The following is a 20037-nucleotide window of genomic DNA, read 5'->3' as shown; positions in this document are numbered from 1 at the left end:
AAGGTAAAGGACATTCAGATGCTAATCAGGTACTCAGGGTGGTCGAGCCAGGGTCTCACAAAGACAAAGAGGTTTCTAATAGCCCATTAAGATTCTGAATAGGCTAGCTCGGTAGATACAAAGGGGAGTTTCTGTTGAAACAAACAACTCTTTCTACTTCAGGAAGGCTCCTCCCAATGGGCGGGTCTTACCACAGAACATTATTAATATCGGAGTTCTCGACCTAAATTCTGTTATTGACAATGACTCTTGGATGAGAGTCGAAACGTCTATTTTTTCAAACTGAGTCCAGATGACTACAACTGAAGCTTTTTCTACTATGGAACACGCCTGGACGAATGAGGGATTACACCGACATATTTAGTGATGATAGTGTCCTACCACCTGTTCATGACGATATTCAGCTCTTTTAAACATTCTGAGATCCAGAAGCCGAACTCCTTGGTCAGTTGTTTAGAGCAAATAAAACAATGGCTGAGTAAAAACTCTGCAGCTAAATGCAGACAAAACAGAACTCTGATTATGCCATTCCAGGGATAAACCAGTACTTGGGTGTTTTAGGCCAGACTGCTAAACCAAGTCTTAAAAACTTGGGTGTTGTCTTTGACAAAGACATGTCAATGAGAACTTCTATCTATAAACGAGAGGACCTGTTTAAGAGAAATGGCCCCCACCTATGCAGAGGTGGAGTGAGGGTGCAGAGGTGGAGTGAGGGTGCAGAGGTGGAGTGAGGGTGCAGAGGTGGAGTGAGGGTGCTGACAGAGAACCTGCTCCACGCTCTGAGGCATTGGACTGGGCCTGGACAGGGTCCTGAGCAGATAGTTAGAGAAGAGAGGAATGAGAGAAGAATTCCTGCTCCATCAGCCAGAGACCGAGCCAATGTTTCAACATCAAAAGCACCACAACCTCAGCCTCCACCAAAGGATTCATCAGCAGCCGCTCTACCACCACCAGAAAAGGATTCAGCTCCAGCTGCTCCACATTCACCTCCACCGCCTCCAGCAAAGGAACAATCTTCAAAGGCCTTGGACCCATCTGTGACAAGCCCAACAACATCCCTGTCATCACCCCTGCCTTGAGACCATCCCTGGATTCCCCCTGCAACATCTACTCCCACAAAAGATTCATCATTCTCCTTCTCATCTCCACCCTCACCCAGGGGCCTTACCAGCCATTTTGAAAGTCTGATCAAATCAGGCGTTAAGATGGCTCCACTCACGCCCAATACAGCAAGATCAAGGCTGCCGGGATTTATTGTCATATTAAAAATCAAACCAACCCGGGGCCCTATGTAAAAAGAGCCCCCCCTAGTGCTATTTCTGTAGTCATATCATCACACAGATGGAAAAACAAAATGCGAGTCAGGCCCAATCTGAGAAATGTGATTCATATTCCCAGTGAAAAGATGAAGCCCAGTCTTACTGAAACTAGTCTGAAACTTGCTGTGCTCAATGTCAGATCCTTATGTAACAAATCACTCTTAATTAGGCCCGAGCCCCAGCAGGGCGGAGGGCCTATTGCTCCCGCAACGCTGCCGACGGTACCCCGTCGCCCCAGGCAAGTACAGTGAACCAGCCCATGCCGAAGGCATGGATCATGCATACTTACTCCTGCTATGACAGAAATAGTCAACAATGAGTGAATGGGCGTAGCCCATTCACTCATTGTTGACAACAGCAGCGCAAAGTGCTGCATTCCTCCAAACACCCTCCTGGCATCGTCCTGTACGCGAGAATCCATGCCGCAGGCATGGGCCATGCTTGTATTGATTTGAGCTTGTATCTGCTCAAATAAATGGAAGTCTATGGGGAGTGGGCGGGGCATCCCGACGGAATAGGGAGTGACGAGCGCGTAAGCGCTCGTAATGATGATTCCACCCCATGGCGGCATGGGGAAGGCTTAACGATGTATAATTTGTTGTTATAGTGGAAATGGCTATATTGTTTTTGCTAAAAATATTATTATTAGGCCCGAGCGCCACAAGCTGGCGAGAGGCCTATTAATCTCGTAAGGCCGTGCGAAGCACGGCTGCAAAAGTGCGCACGTAGTGCGCACGAAATCGAGCGCGAAGCGCTCGCCCACTTCCAAACACTCACTAACGCACTCCTCCACTCATGCACGCTAATTAGTTGTAGGAAAATGGAACATTACCGTTGTAAACGGGCGAAGCCCGTGCAAAAGTGCGCACTAAACGAGCTCTTTACATTGTGATGACGACCGCTTCGCGGTCGTCATCCCCATATAATGCACTCATTTGCGCTAAGTAGCTCACAAATACGTTCCCCATCTCTTGCATGTTCCGTGCATATAAGCATGTAATGCAAAACTTGAACATTATTACTGTATAGAGGGCCAAAAACACAAAGTGGGCGGAGCCCACTCAAAATTATCGAAAGTACCCGTTAGTGACCAGGGACCCACACCATGAGGTAGGAAAGCGCGAGCGCTTTCCGAAAATGTATAGTTTATGATATTTGAAAAATGGGAAACATTGTTTTCGCATCGGAATCTTCTTCTTCTTCTTCTTCTTCTTCTTCTTCTTCTTCTTCTTCTTCTTCTTCTTCTTCTTCTTCTTCTTCTCGGGACCAACCCCCCTATTTTTCACCCAGTGAACATTGACGAAAAGTCACAAAAATGTTCACACCTCTAAAAATCGTGCCTCTCTACATTCTGGCTATTTCCCTTTTCTAAAATAAAAAAAATTGGCGCGTCAGCGCCCCCAAATGTACCAAAAATGCATTGAGAGATGGGAAATGACCCAAAAAAAATCTGATCGTAGAATCATGAAATTTGGCGCCGAGGTAGATGGTGACAAGAGAAGTAAAAAATATTATTACGGCAACGCCGTCCGCCCAACCAAATGTCGGCCATATTGCTTCAAAAATGGCTAAACATGACTTCGGAGTTTTTCCAAACGTGGTACTTTTACGAACTCCTCCCAGGGCGGTGGCCCTAAAAAGCTGAAATTTGGTGAAAATGCTACTGAGGAGTGGGACATCAAAAGTTATCCAAATTACATTGATACCTCTCACGGTCTCTGTGCGGCGAAGCCGCAAACTGTAGCAAGAATTTCAGAAATCTCCCAAATTTTACATTTCTGCCGTTTGCGCAGATAAAGTCCGAATTGCGTCAAATTAGAATCAGTTGTTAAACTCTTTGCCCTAAACCTACTTGAAGTGAAATAAATTAATTTGGCGTCACAGCGCCCCCTACAGATTTTATATGGAGGTTAAATGTTTAGTTTTGCGAAATTATATGAAATTTGACACACAACTCAATTTTAGCATGCCCATCAAAAAAGTCAATGAGACCCATGTCATAATTGTTATGGCGTTGCCGTAACGATGACCGAAACCTTCCATGTTATTCCAATGAGGAAATCACCAGAACATGTTCACACTTTATACTTTCACAAACTCCTCTTAGGGCGTTAGCCCTATTAATCTGAAATTTGGTGAGACTCATCTTCAGGTGTGGACCATCAAAAGTTATCCACATTTTCATTCAAAGAGTCACGGTGTCTGTGCGGCAAAGCCGCACATTTTGCCAGGAATTCAAAATAAAATTGCTTTTTGATGGTAAAACAAAGGGGAGAAGATGTGACAGCGTCACAGATTCAGCAGTAGGCGTAATAAAAGGACAATTGGGGCGCGTTAGCGCCCCCTCCTCTTGCGGCGTGGCGGCGGCGTGGCGACGGCGTGGCGGCGGCGTGGCGGCGGCGTCGTGGCGGCGGCGTGGCGGCGTGGCGAGGGCCGATCATTGCCGCTTGCGGCTATATTTTTATTTCTTCTTATAATCTTGATTTTATTTTAACTGAAACATGGCTTGACAAAAACACAGGAAATGTAGTTCTGATAGAATCTGCTCCACCCAACTTTAAGTTTGAATCTGAAACACGAGAAAACAAAAAAGGGGGTGGAGTCTGTGCTGTCTTTAGAGATGAAATAATTACCCGCAGGTTGTTCTTTTGGGGTGTTTTCATCATTTGAGTATGTATCTTTTAAAATGGAGCTAAAACGGTCTCCATCCATTCTCTTCATTGTTTTATACAAGGCTCTCCAGCACTGCCAAAGTTTTATTGATGATTTTACTGAGATGCTTTCAGTCATATGCACAGACTTTGATGGTTTGGTCATTACAGGTGATTTCAATGTGCATGTTGATAATATTTGTGACAGAAACACTAAAGAGCTTGATGCTGTCCTTGAAACCTTCAGTCTTACTCAGCATGTGAGAGGCCCCACCCACAGCAGAGTGGCCCCACCCACAGCAAAGGACACATTCTAGATCTCATAATTACAAAGGGGGTAAATATTTCAAATGTTAATGTGATCGATGTTGCTCTGTCTGATCATTTCTGTGTCTTCTTTGACCTGTCTGTTTTTCCCAAACCTCCGGTTGGTCCTGCAGTTGTTCAGAGGAGACACATAAGTGATGGCACAGGTGCACTGTTTATGGAAATGATAAACTTTGAAAATGTCCCATGTTCTAATGTAAATGATTTGTTGAACTCTGTTACATCTAGTGTTTTGAATGTTCTGGACACCATCGCCCCTATGAAGGCTAAAATGGTTAAAAATAAGCAGAAGTTGCCATGGAGACATGATGATTCGGTCAGGGCACAGAAAAGGGAGTGCCGCAGGGCCGAACGGAAATGGCGCAAGTCAAAGCTCCAGGTTCAAAAAGAGATTTACAAAGAAAAGCTGAATATGTACAACCTAATCTTATGTAGAACTAGGGAAAGATATTTCTCTGAAATAATTGGAAGCTGCAGTAACAACTCGCATGTCCTGTTGCCACAGTAACAGATGAACAAACCCTCCAGCTCAGCTGCCGTTAGAACTCATTTCCACATCCAAGTGTAATGAGTTTGCATTATTCTTTAATGACAAAGTTCAGGGCATTAAAAATGCTATAAATCCTACAATGCAAAAATTACCCTAAAACCACCAAGACACTTAGAGCTAACTCACTTTGCATCTGTAACTGACAAAACTGTCCATGAGATCATCACAGTCTGAGTTCATCTACATGCTGCTCCATGTGTGACCTCCAGATTTCTAAAGTCTGTGCTGAACAGTTTGTTAGCACCATCACTCACATAGTTAACATGTCGCTTCAATCTGGAACATTCCCAATGTCTTTGAAAACTGCGGTCATAAAGCCTCTCCTAAAGAAGAGCAGTCTTGATGCCGCAGTCCTGAGTCATTACCGGCCCATCTCTAATCTGCCATTTTGGGCCAAAGTCCTTGAAAAGGTTGTTTACCAACAGCTCACAGATTTCCTCTTAATAAACAACTCATTTGATGTTTTTCAGTCAGGTTTTAGACCTCATCACACTGAGACTGCTGTTGTCATGGTGATAAATGACATCCGCCTGAACACTGACACGGGCAAAGCTTGAGTCTTAATTCTGTTAGATATGTGTGCTGCTTTTGACACTGTCGATCATGGGATCCTCTTACAGAGACTAGAGGACTGGGTGGGCATCACTGGCACTGCCCTAAACTGGTTAAGGTCCTATCTGGAAGACAGGAAGTACTTTGTTGAAATTGGTAGCTGTGTCTCAGACCACATGACCCTGACCTGTGGAGTGCCCCAAGGGTCAGTCCTGGGTCCCCTTCTGTTCAACCTCTACATGCTGCTGTTAGGTCAGTTGATACGCAGTGAAAATGTGTCCTATCACAATGATGCAGACGAGTCAGATCCATGTTTCACTGTCGGCAGGTGAATATGGACCTGTAGATTCACTCTGTCACTGCATCCAACAGATCAGTTTGTGGAGGCAAAACAACTTTCTCCAGCTGAACTCAGACAAGACTGAAATCATCGTTTTTGGCCCAAAGAAACAAAGAGAAAGTGTTAGCGGTCACCTCCAGAGTCTCGCTCTAAAACCTACAAACCAAGTTAGAAATCTGGGGGTAATAATGGACTCAGACTTGAACTTTAACAGCCACATCAAATCAATAACATCAGCAGCTTTTTACCATCTAAAAAACATTGACAAAATCAAAAATATAGTGGAAGAGACTTATCCATGTGTTTGTCTCCAGTAGATTAGACTGTAACGGCCGCTCACTGGCCTCTCCAAACGAGCTGTAAAACAGCTGCAGTACATCCAGAACGCTGCTGCTCGGGTCCTGACCAGAACCAGGAAGTATGATCACATTAGTCCTGACTAGAACCAGGAAGTACCATCACATTAGTCCTGACCAGAACCAGGAAGTACCATCACATTAGTCCTGACCAGAACCAGGAAGTACCATCACATTAGTCCTGACCAGAACCAGGAAGTACCATCACATTAGTCCTGACTAGAACCAGGAAGTACCATCACATTAGTACTGTTCTCAGGTCTCTGCACTGCCCCCTGTGGCTCAGAGAAGAGACTTTAAAGCAGCTCTGCTTGTGGACAAGTCTCTCCATGGCCAAGCACCAAAGTACATCTCAGACATGTTAGTGCCATATGAACCATCTCAGACTCTGAGGACCTCAGGGGCCGGCCTCCTGCTGGTGCCAGAGTCAGGACTAAACATGGACCGGCCTCCTGCTGGTGCCAGAGTCATGACTAAACATGGACCGGCCTCCTGCTGTTGCCAGAGTTAGGACTAAACATGGACCGGCCTCCTGCTGGTGTCAGAGTCAGGACTAAACATGGACTGGCCTCCTGCTGGTGCCAGAGTCAGGACTAAACATGGACCGGCCTCCTGCTGGTGCTAGAGTCAGGACTAAACATGGACCGGCCTCCTGCTGGTGCCAGAGTCAGGACTAAACATGGACCGGCCTCCTGCTGGTGTCAGAGTCAGGACTAAACATGGACCGGCCTCCTGCTGGTGCCAGAGTCAGGACTAAACATGGACCGGCCTCCTGCTGGTGCCAGAGTCAGGACTAAACATGGACCGGCCTCCTGCTGGTGCCAGAGTCAGGACAAAAAATGGTCAGGTCAAAAAATGGTGAATACCACGTAGTTTTAGCGATAAAAACGGTTACGGATGTAACTACAGTTCTATGAATTGATTTAATTATTTTTTTTTTTTTTTAAATATACATTTGGAATGTTCGGCTGGCCAGATTAAAACGTCTGGAGGGCCAGAGTTTGACACCTATGGCCTAAAGAGACAACACCACCTCCTGCTCTGCTCCAGGACTAGCTCTCCCAGCTCAACGTGCCTGACTCCACCTGCAGGGGGAGCACTGACTCCACCTGCAAGGGGTGCACTCACTTCCTGATGGATGCAGTGCGTGCGGCTGGAGAAGAATGTCTCAGACACTCGAACTATCAGCACAGGAGCTCCACAGGGCTGTGTACTTTCTCCCCTGATCTTCTCCCTGTACACAAACTGCTGCACCTGCAGCCATGACTCCGTAAAACTGATCAAGTTTGTGGACAACACCACCCTCATCACCATGACGAAACCACCCTCATCACCATGACGACACCACCTTCATCACCATGACGAAACCACCCTCATCACCATGACGAAACCACCCTCATCACCATGACGAAACCACACTCATCACCATGACGACACCACCCTCATCACCATGACGACACCACCCTCATCACCATGACGACACCACCCTCATCACCATGACAACACCACCCTCATCACCATGACGACACCACCCTCATCACCCTCATCACCATGACGACACCACCCTCATCGGGCTCATCTTGGCGGGGGATGAGTCTGTCTACAGGAGGTGGAGCTGCTGGTGTCCTGGTGCAGCGGGAACAACCTGGAGTTCAACGACCAGAAGACGGTGGAGATGATCGTGGACTTCAGGAAAGTCACAGCTGGCCCTTCTCGCCCGGTGAAAATAGAGAAAGAAAGGGAAAGAGGGAAAGAGAGAAAGAGAGAAAGGGGGAGAGCTGTCTGATGGTTAATTTGATTGCTCAAAGTTTAGCCATGAGAGGGCGCTGCAGGATAACGTATGGACTGAGCACTGTCGGCTTTCTGTGTTTTGTGCTACATACGTTCCTAAATGTAAATATACATACATATTATAACCCGCACACTTAAACCATTCATTTAAAAGTATATTTACTTTCTTAAAAAGCAAAGCATAAGGAATGGAATAGGAAAAACTCTGCTTATGGGGAGCAACGGGAATGATCTGCTCGATTGCTTCAGTCTGGTTTTAAGCGGAATTGAATTACATCGAATTTTCCATCCATCCATTTTCTACCGCTTGTTCCCTTTCGGGGTCGCGGGTGACTGGAGCCTATCCCAGTGACTTTGGGCCTTAGGCGGGGTACACGCTGGACAGTGGCCAACTCGTCGCAGGGTCAACACAGAGACATGGACACACTGAGAACCATTCACTCTCACATTCTTCACTAGGGCCAATTTAGAGTCACCAATTTTGCCTCACACATGCATGTGTTTGGACGGTGGGAGGAGCCGAAGAACCCGGAGAGAACCCACGGTAACACGGGGAGAACATGCAGACTTCAACAGAGAGATCATGTGATGTTGGTCTGGTCCAGGAATCGAACCCATGATCTCCTTCTTGGGAAGCAAGAGCGCTAAGGGATCATCTCAAAATGGGTTTTGCGGGTGCGTGCGGGGGATCACGGCACATCGTGGCCCGTGCGGGGGAGCACGGCGCATCGCGGCCCGTGCGGGAGCGGGGCGGGCGTCACCGTCGTCAACGCGGCTGGTGCAGAAAAGTTGTAAAAGCTTTTTTGCTGCAAGACGCTGCGCAGCAAATGATCAAGAGATTTGGCTCTAGTAACGTGCTACGCACTGAAGAACGACCAACACAAACCCACATGAGGTTTCGGCCAATCACAGAAGATGTGAGATTCTCACTGAGACAAAAGGGCGTGTCCTGCTTCTGTCACTCTGACATGTCTGAGGTCTAAACTCAGGCAACTGACAATTACAGGTTTTGACAAGAAACATGAGTTTCTCACTCTCTCATTCTCTTGAGAATATCTCAATGTGGTCATCTCACAGTTTGGGTTGAATGGGATGTGTCGTAGGCCCCTAGGGCCCCTAGGGCCTGTGGACCATGTGGATTGAGGAAACAAACATGCCACGACAGGGGACATTATTTTGAGAGTTCATAACTTCTACTGATAAACATACCAAAGGATGTTCAGGGACTAGAGGTGAGCAGGGTCTGTCAAGATACTATCGTTTTATCAACGCGTCAAATTTTATGCGAAGCCAGACATGTTTTTAGTCTTTTGAAGGGGGGGAAATTTTTTAAGTCTTTTCAGCTTCAACCCATTTTGAGATGATCCCTAACCACCTTTGCCACCGTGCACCCTACATTGATTTTTTTTTACACCAAATTTATTTGCACTGATTTAAGAAAATAATGTAAGTGAATATTAAAGCATTGTATTTTTTTTAAATAATCGTAATTATATATACAATGAATATTTTACTTGATTGGATGTAAAAAAAAACATAATTCAAATAAAAAAAATTCTATTACATAAAATTAGTGTAAAACAAAAGCTTTCGTAATAAAAACACAAAATAACCTTCATGCTCCGTGAAAAAAAGCTTTCTGTGTCGGGTTTTTTTCACTGCAGTACCAATAGACCACTGGGGGACGCTAGCGACATGCTGCGGCTAGCCATACCCTATCCATCATAAACCCGCACTAGAAGAAGAAGAAGAAGAAGAGGCGTCCAGCCTGCCGAAAACGCACAAGCAGAAGAAGAAACCTCTGAACCTGATTGGAGCATTTTCAAACTCGCACCGCGGCTCTTCTTCTTTTTGTGAGCGATGCGAGTCTCACAAACCTGAAAACAACAACCTCAAAGTCTATGAAACACGCCGAGAGATCGTTGTCGACACGCGTTACACCCGCGGTAAGTCGCATTGAGTTATTTGAGTGGACCACGCTTTGGAGGTGGCTCTGTAAGAGAAGCGATCGCACAAACACCACATTGACAGCGGTTAGCATTAGCACTAGCTCAGCAGCCGTGGGGTTTGCTCGTATCTCAGTGAAATGCGCACGATGGTCTTCATTTGCTTTGGGACATCAACACAACAACAACATTGGTTCGAGGTGGTTTCCTCTGCAGATGTGATACTTTATCAAACGCTCACATTTTGACAAAAGAGACCAGATGAACTTGTGACGTAACAACACTCAGAAATGCAAATGAAGTCATAAGTGATGACCTCATTATCACCATGATCCTGAAGGGACTTCCACAAACCTTTTGCTATTCACAAAGTTTAAGAGCAACCTGTGGAGTTCTGAAGCCAATGAGTGCTTTAAAGTCAACTAAAAGCAGACAATGTGATGAAAGGAAAGATATGTTCATCACATGTTTATGGATGTGGGAACTGTGGTCACATCATCAAAGACTGTCCTCATAAAACTGTCCTCATAAAACTGCCCCAAAGTGGTGCACTTATCACAGAAGTCCTACACACAGTGATGAGACATGCAGGAGGACAAATAAAAACACAGATGATGCTAAACAGAATGCTGAAAGACAAGAAGACCGAGAAGAACAAATTTTTGTGTTTGAAGTCGGCAATAGACTAATACCCACTGACATAATGAAAGAGAGACTAACGTTGGACTGTGGAGCACCTCACACATCATCACAGAGATGGACATTCAGGCAGTTTGACCTTCGACCCTGGAAGCACTACATGGAACTCACCATGGATCCAGGACCAACAACGTGGCTCTGAAGAGGGGGGAAACTGGACCACAGTCCATGCACTCTTCATCCACTCTGAAGGATGCACTCTTCATCCACTCTGAAGGATGCACTCTTCATCCACTCTGAAGGATGCACTCTTCATCCACTCTGAAGGATGCACTCTTCATCCACGCTGAAGGAGGCACTCTTCATCCACTCTGAAGGAGGCACTCTTCATCCACGCTGAAGGAGGCACTCTTCATCCACGCTGAAGGACGCACTCTTCATCCACTCTGAAGGACGCACTCTTCATCCACGCTGAAGGACGCACTCTTCATCCACGCTGAAGGACGCACTCTTCATCCACTCTGAAGGACGCACTCTTCATCCACGCTGAAGGACGCACTCTTCATCCACGCTGAAGGACGCACTCTTCATCCACGCTGAAGGACGCACTCTTCATCCACGCTGAAGGAGGCACTCTTCATCCACTCTGAAGGAGGCACTCTTCATCCACGCTGAAGGACGCACTCTTCATCCACGCTGAAGGACGCACTCTTCATCCACGCTGAAGGACGCACTCTTCATCCACGCTGAAGGACGCACTCTTCATCCACGCTGAAGGACGCACTCTTCATCCACGCTGAAGGACGCACTCTTCATCCACGCTGAAGGACGCACTCTTCATCCACGCTGAAGGACGCACTCTTCATCCACGCTGAAGGACGCACTCTTCATCCACGCTGAAGGACGCACTCTTCATCCACGCTGAAGGACGCACTCTTCATCCACGCTGAAGGACGCACTCTTCATCCACGCTGAAGGACGCACTCTTCATCCACGCTGAAGGACGCACTCTTCATCCACGCTGAAGGACGCACTCTTCATCCACGCTGAAGGACGCACTCTTCATCCACGCTGAAGGACGCACTCTTCATCCACGCTGAAGGACGCACTCTTCATCCACGCTGAAGGACGCACTCTTCATCCACGCTGAAGGACGCACTCTTCATCCACGCTGAAGGACGCACTCTTCATCCACGCTGAAGGACGCACTCTTCATCCACGCTGAAGGACGCACTCTTCATCCACGCTGAAGGACGCACTCTTCATCCACGCTGAAGGACGCACTCTTCATCCACGCTGAAGGACGCACTCTTCATCCACGCTGAAGGACGCACTCTTCATCCACGCTGAAGGACGCACTCTTCATCCACGCTGAAGGACGCACTCTTCATCCACGCTGAAGGACGCACTCTTCATCCACGCTGAAGGACGCACTCTTCATCCACGCTGAAGGACGCACTCTTCATCCACGCTGAAGGACGCACTCTTCATCCACGCTGAAGGACGCACTCTTCATCCACGCTGAAGGACGCACTCTTCATCCACGCTGAAGGACGCACTCTTCATCCACGCTGAAGGACGCACTCTTCATCCACTCTGAAGGACGCACTCTTCATCCACGCTGAAGGACGCACTCTTCATCCACTCTGAAGGACGCACTCTTCATCCACTCTGAAGGACGCACTCTTCATCCACTCTGAAGGACGCACTCTTCATCCACGCTGAAGGACGCACTCTTCATCCACTCTGAAGGACGCACTCTTCATCCACGCTGAAGGACGCACTCTTCATCCACGCTGAAGGACGCACTCTTCATCCACTCTGAAGGACGCACTCTTCATCCACTCTGAAGGACGCACTCTTCATCCACTCTGAAGGATGCACTCTTCATCCACGCTGAAGGAGGCACTCTTCATCCACGCTGAAGGACGCACTCTTCATCCACGCTGAAGGATGCACTCTTCATCCACTCTGAAGGATGCACTCTTCATCCACGCTGAAGGACGCACTCTTCATCCACGCTGAAGGACGCACTCTTCATCCACTCTGAAGGACGCACTCTTCATCCACTCTGAAGGACGCACTCTTCATCCACTCTGAAGGAGGCACTCTTCATCCACGCTGAAGGAGGCACTCTTCATCCACGCTGAAGGACGCACTCTTCATCCACTCTGAAGGACGCACTCTTCATCCACGCTGAAGGACGCACTCTTCATCCACGCTGAAGGACGCACTCTTCATCCACGCTGAAGGACGCACTCTTCATCCACTCTGAAGGATGCACTCTTCATCCACTCTGAAGGACGCACTCTTCATCCACTCTGAAGGACGCACTCTTCATCCACGCTGAAGGACGCACTCTTCATCCACGCTGAAGGACGCACTCTTCATCCACGCTGAAGGACGCACTCTTCATCCACTCTGAAGGATGCACTCTTCATCCACGCTGAAGGACGCACTCTTCATCCACGCTGAAGGACGCACTCTTCATCCACGCTGAAGGACGCACTCTTCATCCACGCTGAAGGACGCACTCTTCATCCACTCTGAAGGACGCACTCTTCATCCACTCTGAAGGACGCACTCTTCATCCACGCTGAAGGACGCACTCTTCATCCACGCTGAAGGACGCACTCTTCATCCACGCTGAAGGACGCACTCTTCATCCACTCTGAAGGACGCACTCTTCATCCACTCTGAAGGACGCACTCTTCATCCACTCTGAAGGACGCACTCTTCATCCACTCTGAAGGACGCACTCTTCATCCACGCTGAAGGACGCACTCTTCATCCACGCTGAAGGACGCACTCTTCATCCACGCTGAAGGACGCACTCTTCATCCACGCTGAAGGACGCACTCTTCATCCACGCTGAAGGACGCACTCTTCATCCACGCTGAAGGATGCACTCTTCATCCACGCTGAAGGACGCACTCTTCATCCACTCTGAAGGACGCACTCTTCATCCACTCTGAAGGATGCACTCTTCATCCACTCTGAAGGATGCACTCTTCATCCACTCTGAAGGAGGCACTCTTCATCCACTCTGAAGGAGGCACTCTTCATCCACGCTGAAGGATGCACTCTTCATCCACTCTGAAGGATGCACTCTTCATCCACGCTGAAGGACGCACTCTTCATCCACGCTGAAGGACGCACTCTTCATCCACTCTGAAGGATGCACTCTTCATCCACTCTGAAGGACGCACTCTTCATCCACGCTGAAGGACGCACTCTTCATCCACGCTGAAGGACGCACTCTTCATCCACGCTGAAGGACGCACTCTTCATCCACGCTGAAGGACGCACTCTTCATCCACTCTGAAGGACGCACTCTTCATCCACTCTGAAGGACGCACTCTTCATCCACGCTGAAGGACGCACTCTTCATCCACGCTGAAGGACGCACTCTTCATCCACGCTGAAGGACGCACTCTTCATCCACGCTGAAGGACGCACTCTTCATCCACGCTGAAGGACGCACTCTTCATCCACGCTGAAGGACGCACTCTTCATCCACGCTGAAGGACGCACTCTTCATCCACGCTGAAGGACGCACTCTTCATCCACGCTGAAGGACGCACTCTTCATCCACGCTGAAGGACGCACTCTTCATCCACGCTGAAGGACGCACTCTTCATCCACGCTGAAGGACGCACTCTTCATCCACGCTGAAGGAGGCACTCTTCATCCACGCTGAAGGAGGCACTCTTCATCCACGCTGAAGGACGCACTCTTCATCCACGCTGAAGGACGCACTCTTCATCCACGCTGAAGGACGCACTCTTCATCCACGCTGAAGGACGCACTCTTCATCCACGCTGAAGGACGCACTCTTCATCCACGCTGAAGGACGCACTCTTCATCCACGCTGAAGGACGCACTCTTCATCCACGCTGAAGGACGCACTCTTCATCCACGCTGAAGGACGCACTCTTCATCCACGCTGAAGGACGCACTCTTCATCCACGCTGAAGGACGCACTCTTCATCCACGCTGAAGGACGCACTCTTCATCCACGCTGAAGGACGCACTCTTCATCCACGCTGAAGGACGCACTCTTCATCCACTCTGAAGGACGCACTCTTCATCCACGCTGAAGGACGCACTCTTCATCCACTCTGAAGGACGCACTCTTCATCCACGCTGAAGGACGCACTCTTCATCCACTCTGAAGGACGCACTCTTCATCCACGCTGAAGGACGCACTCTTCATCCACTCTGAAGGACGCACTCTTCATCCACGCTGAAGGACGCACTCTTCATCCACGCTGAAGGACGCACTCTTCATCCACTCTGAAGGACGCACTCTTCATCCACTCTGAAGGACGCACTCTTCATCCACTCTGAAGGAGGCACTCTTCATCCACGCTGAAGGACGCACTCTTCATCCACGCTGAAGGATGCACTCTTCATCCACTCTGAAGGACGCACTCTTCATCCACGCTGAAGGACGCACTCTTCATCCACGCTGAAGGACGCACTCTTCATCCACTCTGAAGGACGCACTCTTCATCCACTCTGAAGGAGGCACTCTTCATCCACGCTGAAGGACGCACTCTTCATCCACGCTGAAGGACGCACTCTTCATCCACGCTGAAGGACGCACTCTTCATCCACGCTGAAGGACGCACTCTTCATCCACGCTGAAGGACGCACTCTTCATCCACGCTGAAGGACGCACTCTTCATCCACGCTGAAGGACGCACTCTTCATCCACGCTGAAGGACGCACTCTTCATCCAGGCTGAAGGACGCACTCTTCATCCACGCTGAAGGACGCACTCTTCATCCACGCTGAAGGACGCACTCTTCATCCACGCTGAAGGACGCACTCTTCATCCACGCTGAAGGACGCACTCTTCATCCAGGCTGAAGGACGCACTCTTCATCCACGCTGAAGGACGCACTCTTCATCCACGCTGAAGGACGCACTCTTCATCCAGGCTGAAGGACGCACTCTTCATCCAGGCTGCACCTTACGGCCGTGTCAAGTGCTTTAGATCCTGTAACCTCTAAGTGTTGATCATGGCTACAGGGCAGCATGTGGGATCCTCAAACCTTTAAAGAGGCTTCCATGTGGGAACAAGCAATGGCAGAAGAGATGAACTCTAAAGAAAACAATTCATTTGACCTGACATTACCTGAAGGCTGAAGGTAGAACCGCTGTGGGTGGCCACCAAAGGATATGGACAAACTGATGGAATAGATTATCACCAGACATTTGCACCAACGGCTAATATCACTTTGGTGCGTGCTCTAATGCAGATGGCAGCCCAAAATGAGCTTATTGTTCACCAAATGGATGTCAAGACAGCATATTTACATGCTCCTATTGAAGAGGAAATATTCATTGGTCAACCCGGGGGTTTTGAACAAACGGGGTCAGAAAAGCTCATTTGGATAGATGACTGAACCTGGATCTGCTTATTGCATTCAATATGAAAAACCTGGGCACAATCTCCTATGTTCTTGGGCTACAGTTTGAACAGAGTGGGATGTAATCTAAATGAATCCAGAAAAAGTACATGGAGAAAATACTTCAACGTTTTGTCACGTCCGAGTGCAGACCCAGGTCCACACTTTGAAGTACAAACAGATATGACCTCAAATGAAGAAAAGAGTGGCTGTTAGAATGATGTTCTCATACACAGAGGTCATCTGTTGGCACGTCCTGTTGTGACCACGATATCGCTGCAGTGTTGTTACTCCGTGATTGCTTGGCACATGTTGGATTCTTTGTGCCACTTTATGATGAAAACGAGTCTGAAGAACAAGAGAATACCTGGAATCAGTTTTTATATGAAAGCTATTTTGTGTTTTTATGATGCAAACCTTTATTTTTCACTGGATTTATTCATTCATTTAATTTTTTGCATTTGAATTCTGTGAACTGAAAAGTCTAAACAAATATAAAAAATAATACATTGTTTTAATATTCCGTTCGTACTGTTTGTCTTAAAATTCAGTGTTTAAAACTAGAGTTGGTTTTGTGATTTTGAGGAAAAGAAGTTCAGTTTAGATAGATTTTGCGTGTCGCACTGCACTGCACATGTGCATCATAACAAAAAGCAGCAGGAGTCGCCCTACGACCAGTTCTGTGAGTTTCATGATGCGTTCGGTCTGTGCAGACTCTGCCTGTGGGAAGTGTGTCCTTCAGTGTGAGTGTGAATCCTGGGGAAGTGTGTCCTTCAGTGTGAGTGTGAATCCTGGGGAAGTGTGTCCTTGAGTGTGAGTGTGAATCCTGGGGAAGTGTGTCCTTGAGTGTGAGTGTGAATCCTGGGGAAGTGTGTCCTTGAGTGTGAGTGTGAATCCTGGGGAAGTGTGTCCTTCAGTGTGAGTGTGAATCCTGGGGAAGTGTGTCCTTGAGTGTGAGTGTGAATCCTGTGGGAAGTGTGTCCTTCAGTGTGAGTGTGAATCCTGGGCAAGTGTGTCCTTCAGTGTGAGTGTGAATCCTGGGCAAGTGTGTCCTTCAGTGTGAGTGTGAATCCTGGGGAAGTGTGTCCTTCAGTGTGAGTGTGAATCCTGGGGAAGGATTCAACATTAGATATGAAGGTGAACCTGTGGTTGTATTTGGGCTGTGGAATAATTTAGAAACATTATAGCATCATATTGAAAAAAAGAACTGAACTAGTTCATTTTTTGGAGCTGTGAACTTAGTTCAAAATTATGAACTATGAACTGAACTAGTTCATGTAGAAAGTGAACTTTCCCAACACTGCCCGAGACAGAGAGAGAGACAGAGAGAGAGACAGAGAGAGAGACAGAGAGAGAGACAGAGAGAGAGACAGAGAGAGAGACAGAGAGAGAGACAGAGAGCGAGACAGAGAGCGAGACAGAGAGCGAGACAGAGAGCGAGACAGAGAGCGAGACAGAGAGCGAGACAGAGAGCGAGACAGAGAGCGAGACAGAGAGCGAGACAGAGAGCGAGACAGAGAGCGAGACAGAGAGCGAGACAGAGAGACACACACACACACACACACAGCTGAGTCTAGTCTAATTTGTCTCTGTTTTCAAGGAGCGAAGATGGAACTTGAATTGGATGACAAAAGCGAGCCTCGCCAGGCGCCCGTTTTCAAGAGAGACTCTGAACCGGGCCCTTCCTCTGATTTGGTATGTAACAGTCCCTGCTGCTGATGAAGCTGAAGCAGCTGAAGCTGCTGCTGCTGCTGCTGCTGATGAAGCTGCTGCTGAAGCTGCTGCTGCTGAAGCAGCTGAAGCTGCTGCTGCTGATGAAGCTGCTGCTGAAGCTGCTGATGAAGCTGCTGCTGAAGCTGCTGCTGCTGATGAAGCTGCTGCTGCTGATGAAGCTGCTGCTGAAGCTGCTGCTGCTGATGAAGCAGCTGAAGCTGCTGCTGCTGCTGCTGCTGATGAAGCTGCTGCTGAAGCTGCTGCTGCTGATGAAGCAGCTGAAGCTGCTGCTGCTGATGAAGCTGAAGCTGCCGCTGCTGATGAAGCTGCTGCTGAAGCTGCTGATGAAGCTGAAGCAGCTGAAGCTGCTGCTGCTGCTGCTGCTGATGAAGCTGCTGCTGAAGCTGCTGCTGCTGAAGCAGCTGAAGCTGCTGCTGCTGATGAAGCTGCTGCTGAAGCTGCTGATGAAGCTGCTGCTGCTGATGAAGCTGCTGCTGCTGATGAAGCTGCTGCTGCTGATGAAGCTGCTGCTGAAGCTGCTGCTGCTGATGAAGCAGCTGAAGCTGCTGCTGCTGCTGCTGCTGATGAAGCTGCTGCTGAAGCTGCTGCTGCTGATGAAGCAGCTGAAGCTGCTGCTGCTGATGAAGCTGAAGCTGCCGCTGCTGATGAAGCTGCTGCTGAAGCTGCTGCTGAAGCTGAAGCTGCTGCTGCTGCTGATGAAGCTGCTGCTGAAGCTGCTGAAGCTGCTGCTGCTGATGAAGCTGCTGCTGAAGCTGCTGCTGCTGATGAAGCTGAAGCAGCTGAAGCTGCTGCTGCTGAAGCAGCTGAAGCTGCTGCTGCTGATGAAGCTGAAGCTGCCGCTGCTGATGAAGCTGCTGCTGAAGCTGCTGCTGATGAAGCTGAAGCTGCCGCTGCTGATGAAGCTGCTGCTGAAGCTGCTGCTGATGAAGCTGAAGCTGCTGCTGCTGATGAAGCTGCTGCTGAAGCTGCTGCTGAAGCTGAAGCTGCTGCTGCTGCTGATGAAGCTGAAGCTGCCGCTGCTGCTGATGAAGCTGCTGCTGAAGCTGCTGCTGCTGCTGATGAAGCTGCTGCTGAATCTGCTGAAGCTGCTGCTGAAGCTGCTGCTGCTGATGAAGCTGCTGCTGAAGCTGCAGCTGCTGATGAAGCTGCTGCTGCTGATGAAGCTGCTGCTGAATCTGCTGAAGCTGCTGCTGAAGCTGCTGCTGCTGCTGCTGATGAAGCTGCTGCTGCTGATGAAGCTGCTGCTGCTGCTGCTGCTGATGAAGCTGCTGCTGCTGATGAAGCTGCTGCTGAAGCTGCTGCTGCTGCTGCTGATGAAGCTGCTGCTGCTGATGAAGCTGCTGCTGAAGCTGCAGCTGCTGCTGCTGCTTTTGTCTGTGGTTGCGTCATGTCATGGTTTGTGTTGTGCAGAGTTCTCTTGTGGAAGAGCGGGAGCACCTGCAGGTCTACCTGCGCATCCGTCCCTCCACAGCAGCAGGGGGCGACATCACAGAGGCTCAGGTGAGACAGCTGCCCACGCTTCAGTTACACTCGCACATGAGAAGGAAATACTAAAGATTGTCTAAATCCAAAACCAGACCCACAGTCAAACTAAGGCTGGGGAAAATATCCTCTGTGTGATTTTACTTTTAAGTACTGAAGGTAGATGTGCAACTTTATGATTTGCTAATTCCATCTATTCAAAGTGCAATTTTGATTCATTGACAGGCACTAGACCACACTGGACTGGGACGAGGTTTAGTGCTCTCACGAACACACAGCTCTCACGAACACACAGCTCTCACTAACACACAGCTCTCACTAACACACAGCTCTCACTAACACACAGCTCTCACTAACACACAGCTCTCACTAACACACAACTCTCACTAACACACAGCTCTCACTAACACACAGCTCTCACAAACACACAGCTCTCACTAACACACAGCTCTCACTAACACACAGCTCTCACTAACACACAGCTCTCACTAACACACAGCTCTCACTAACACACAGCTCTCACTAACACACAGCTCTCACAAACACAGCTCTCACTAACACACAGCTCTCACTAACACACAGCTCTCACTAACACACAGCTCTCACTAACACACAGCTCTCACTAACACACAGCTCTCACTAACACACAGCTCTCACTAACACACAGCTCTCACTAACACACAGCTCTCACTAACACACAGCTCTCACAAACACACAGCTCTCACAAACACACAGCTCTCACAAACACACAGCTCTCACAAACACACAGCTCTCACTAACACACAGCTCTCACTAACACACAGCTCTCACAAACACACAGCTCTCACTAACACACAGCTCTCACAAACACACAGCTCTCACTAACACACAGCTCTCACTAACACACAGCTCTCACTAACACACAGCTCTCACTAACACACAGCTCTCACTAAC

The 20037-nt window shown here is 48.5% G+C and overlaps 1 protein-coding gene across 1 annotated transcript in view; it reads left to right on the top strand.

The window, feature by feature from the left end:
- The first annotated feature begins 17496 nt into the window (after positions 1-17496).
- Positions 17497-20037, top strand: part of kif20ba (kinesin family member 20Ba) — a 127514-nt gene continuing 124973 nt past the window's right edge. Inside the window, exons 1-2 of the mRNA XM_072436357.1 lie at positions 17497-17583; positions 19033-19122. Coding sequence (XP_072292458.1) covers positions 17497-17583; positions 19033-19122 — 177 coding nt within the window. The remainder of the gene's footprint in view (positions 17584-19032; positions 19123-20037) is intronic.

Source organism: Eucyclogobius newberryi, unplaced genomic scaffold (genome assembly GCF_026437365.1).
Source record: "Eucyclogobius newberryi isolate DKJ021-1_F unplaced genomic scaffold, fEucNew1.0.hap1 SCAF_8, whole genome shotgun sequence".
In the NCBI taxonomy this organism is placed as follows: Eukaryota; Metazoa; Chordata; class Actinopteri; order Gobiiformes; family Gobiidae; genus Eucyclogobius; species Eucyclogobius newberryi.
Note: the sequence above shows the minus strand (reverse complement) of the source record. Positions and strands in the feature narration are given on the sequence as shown.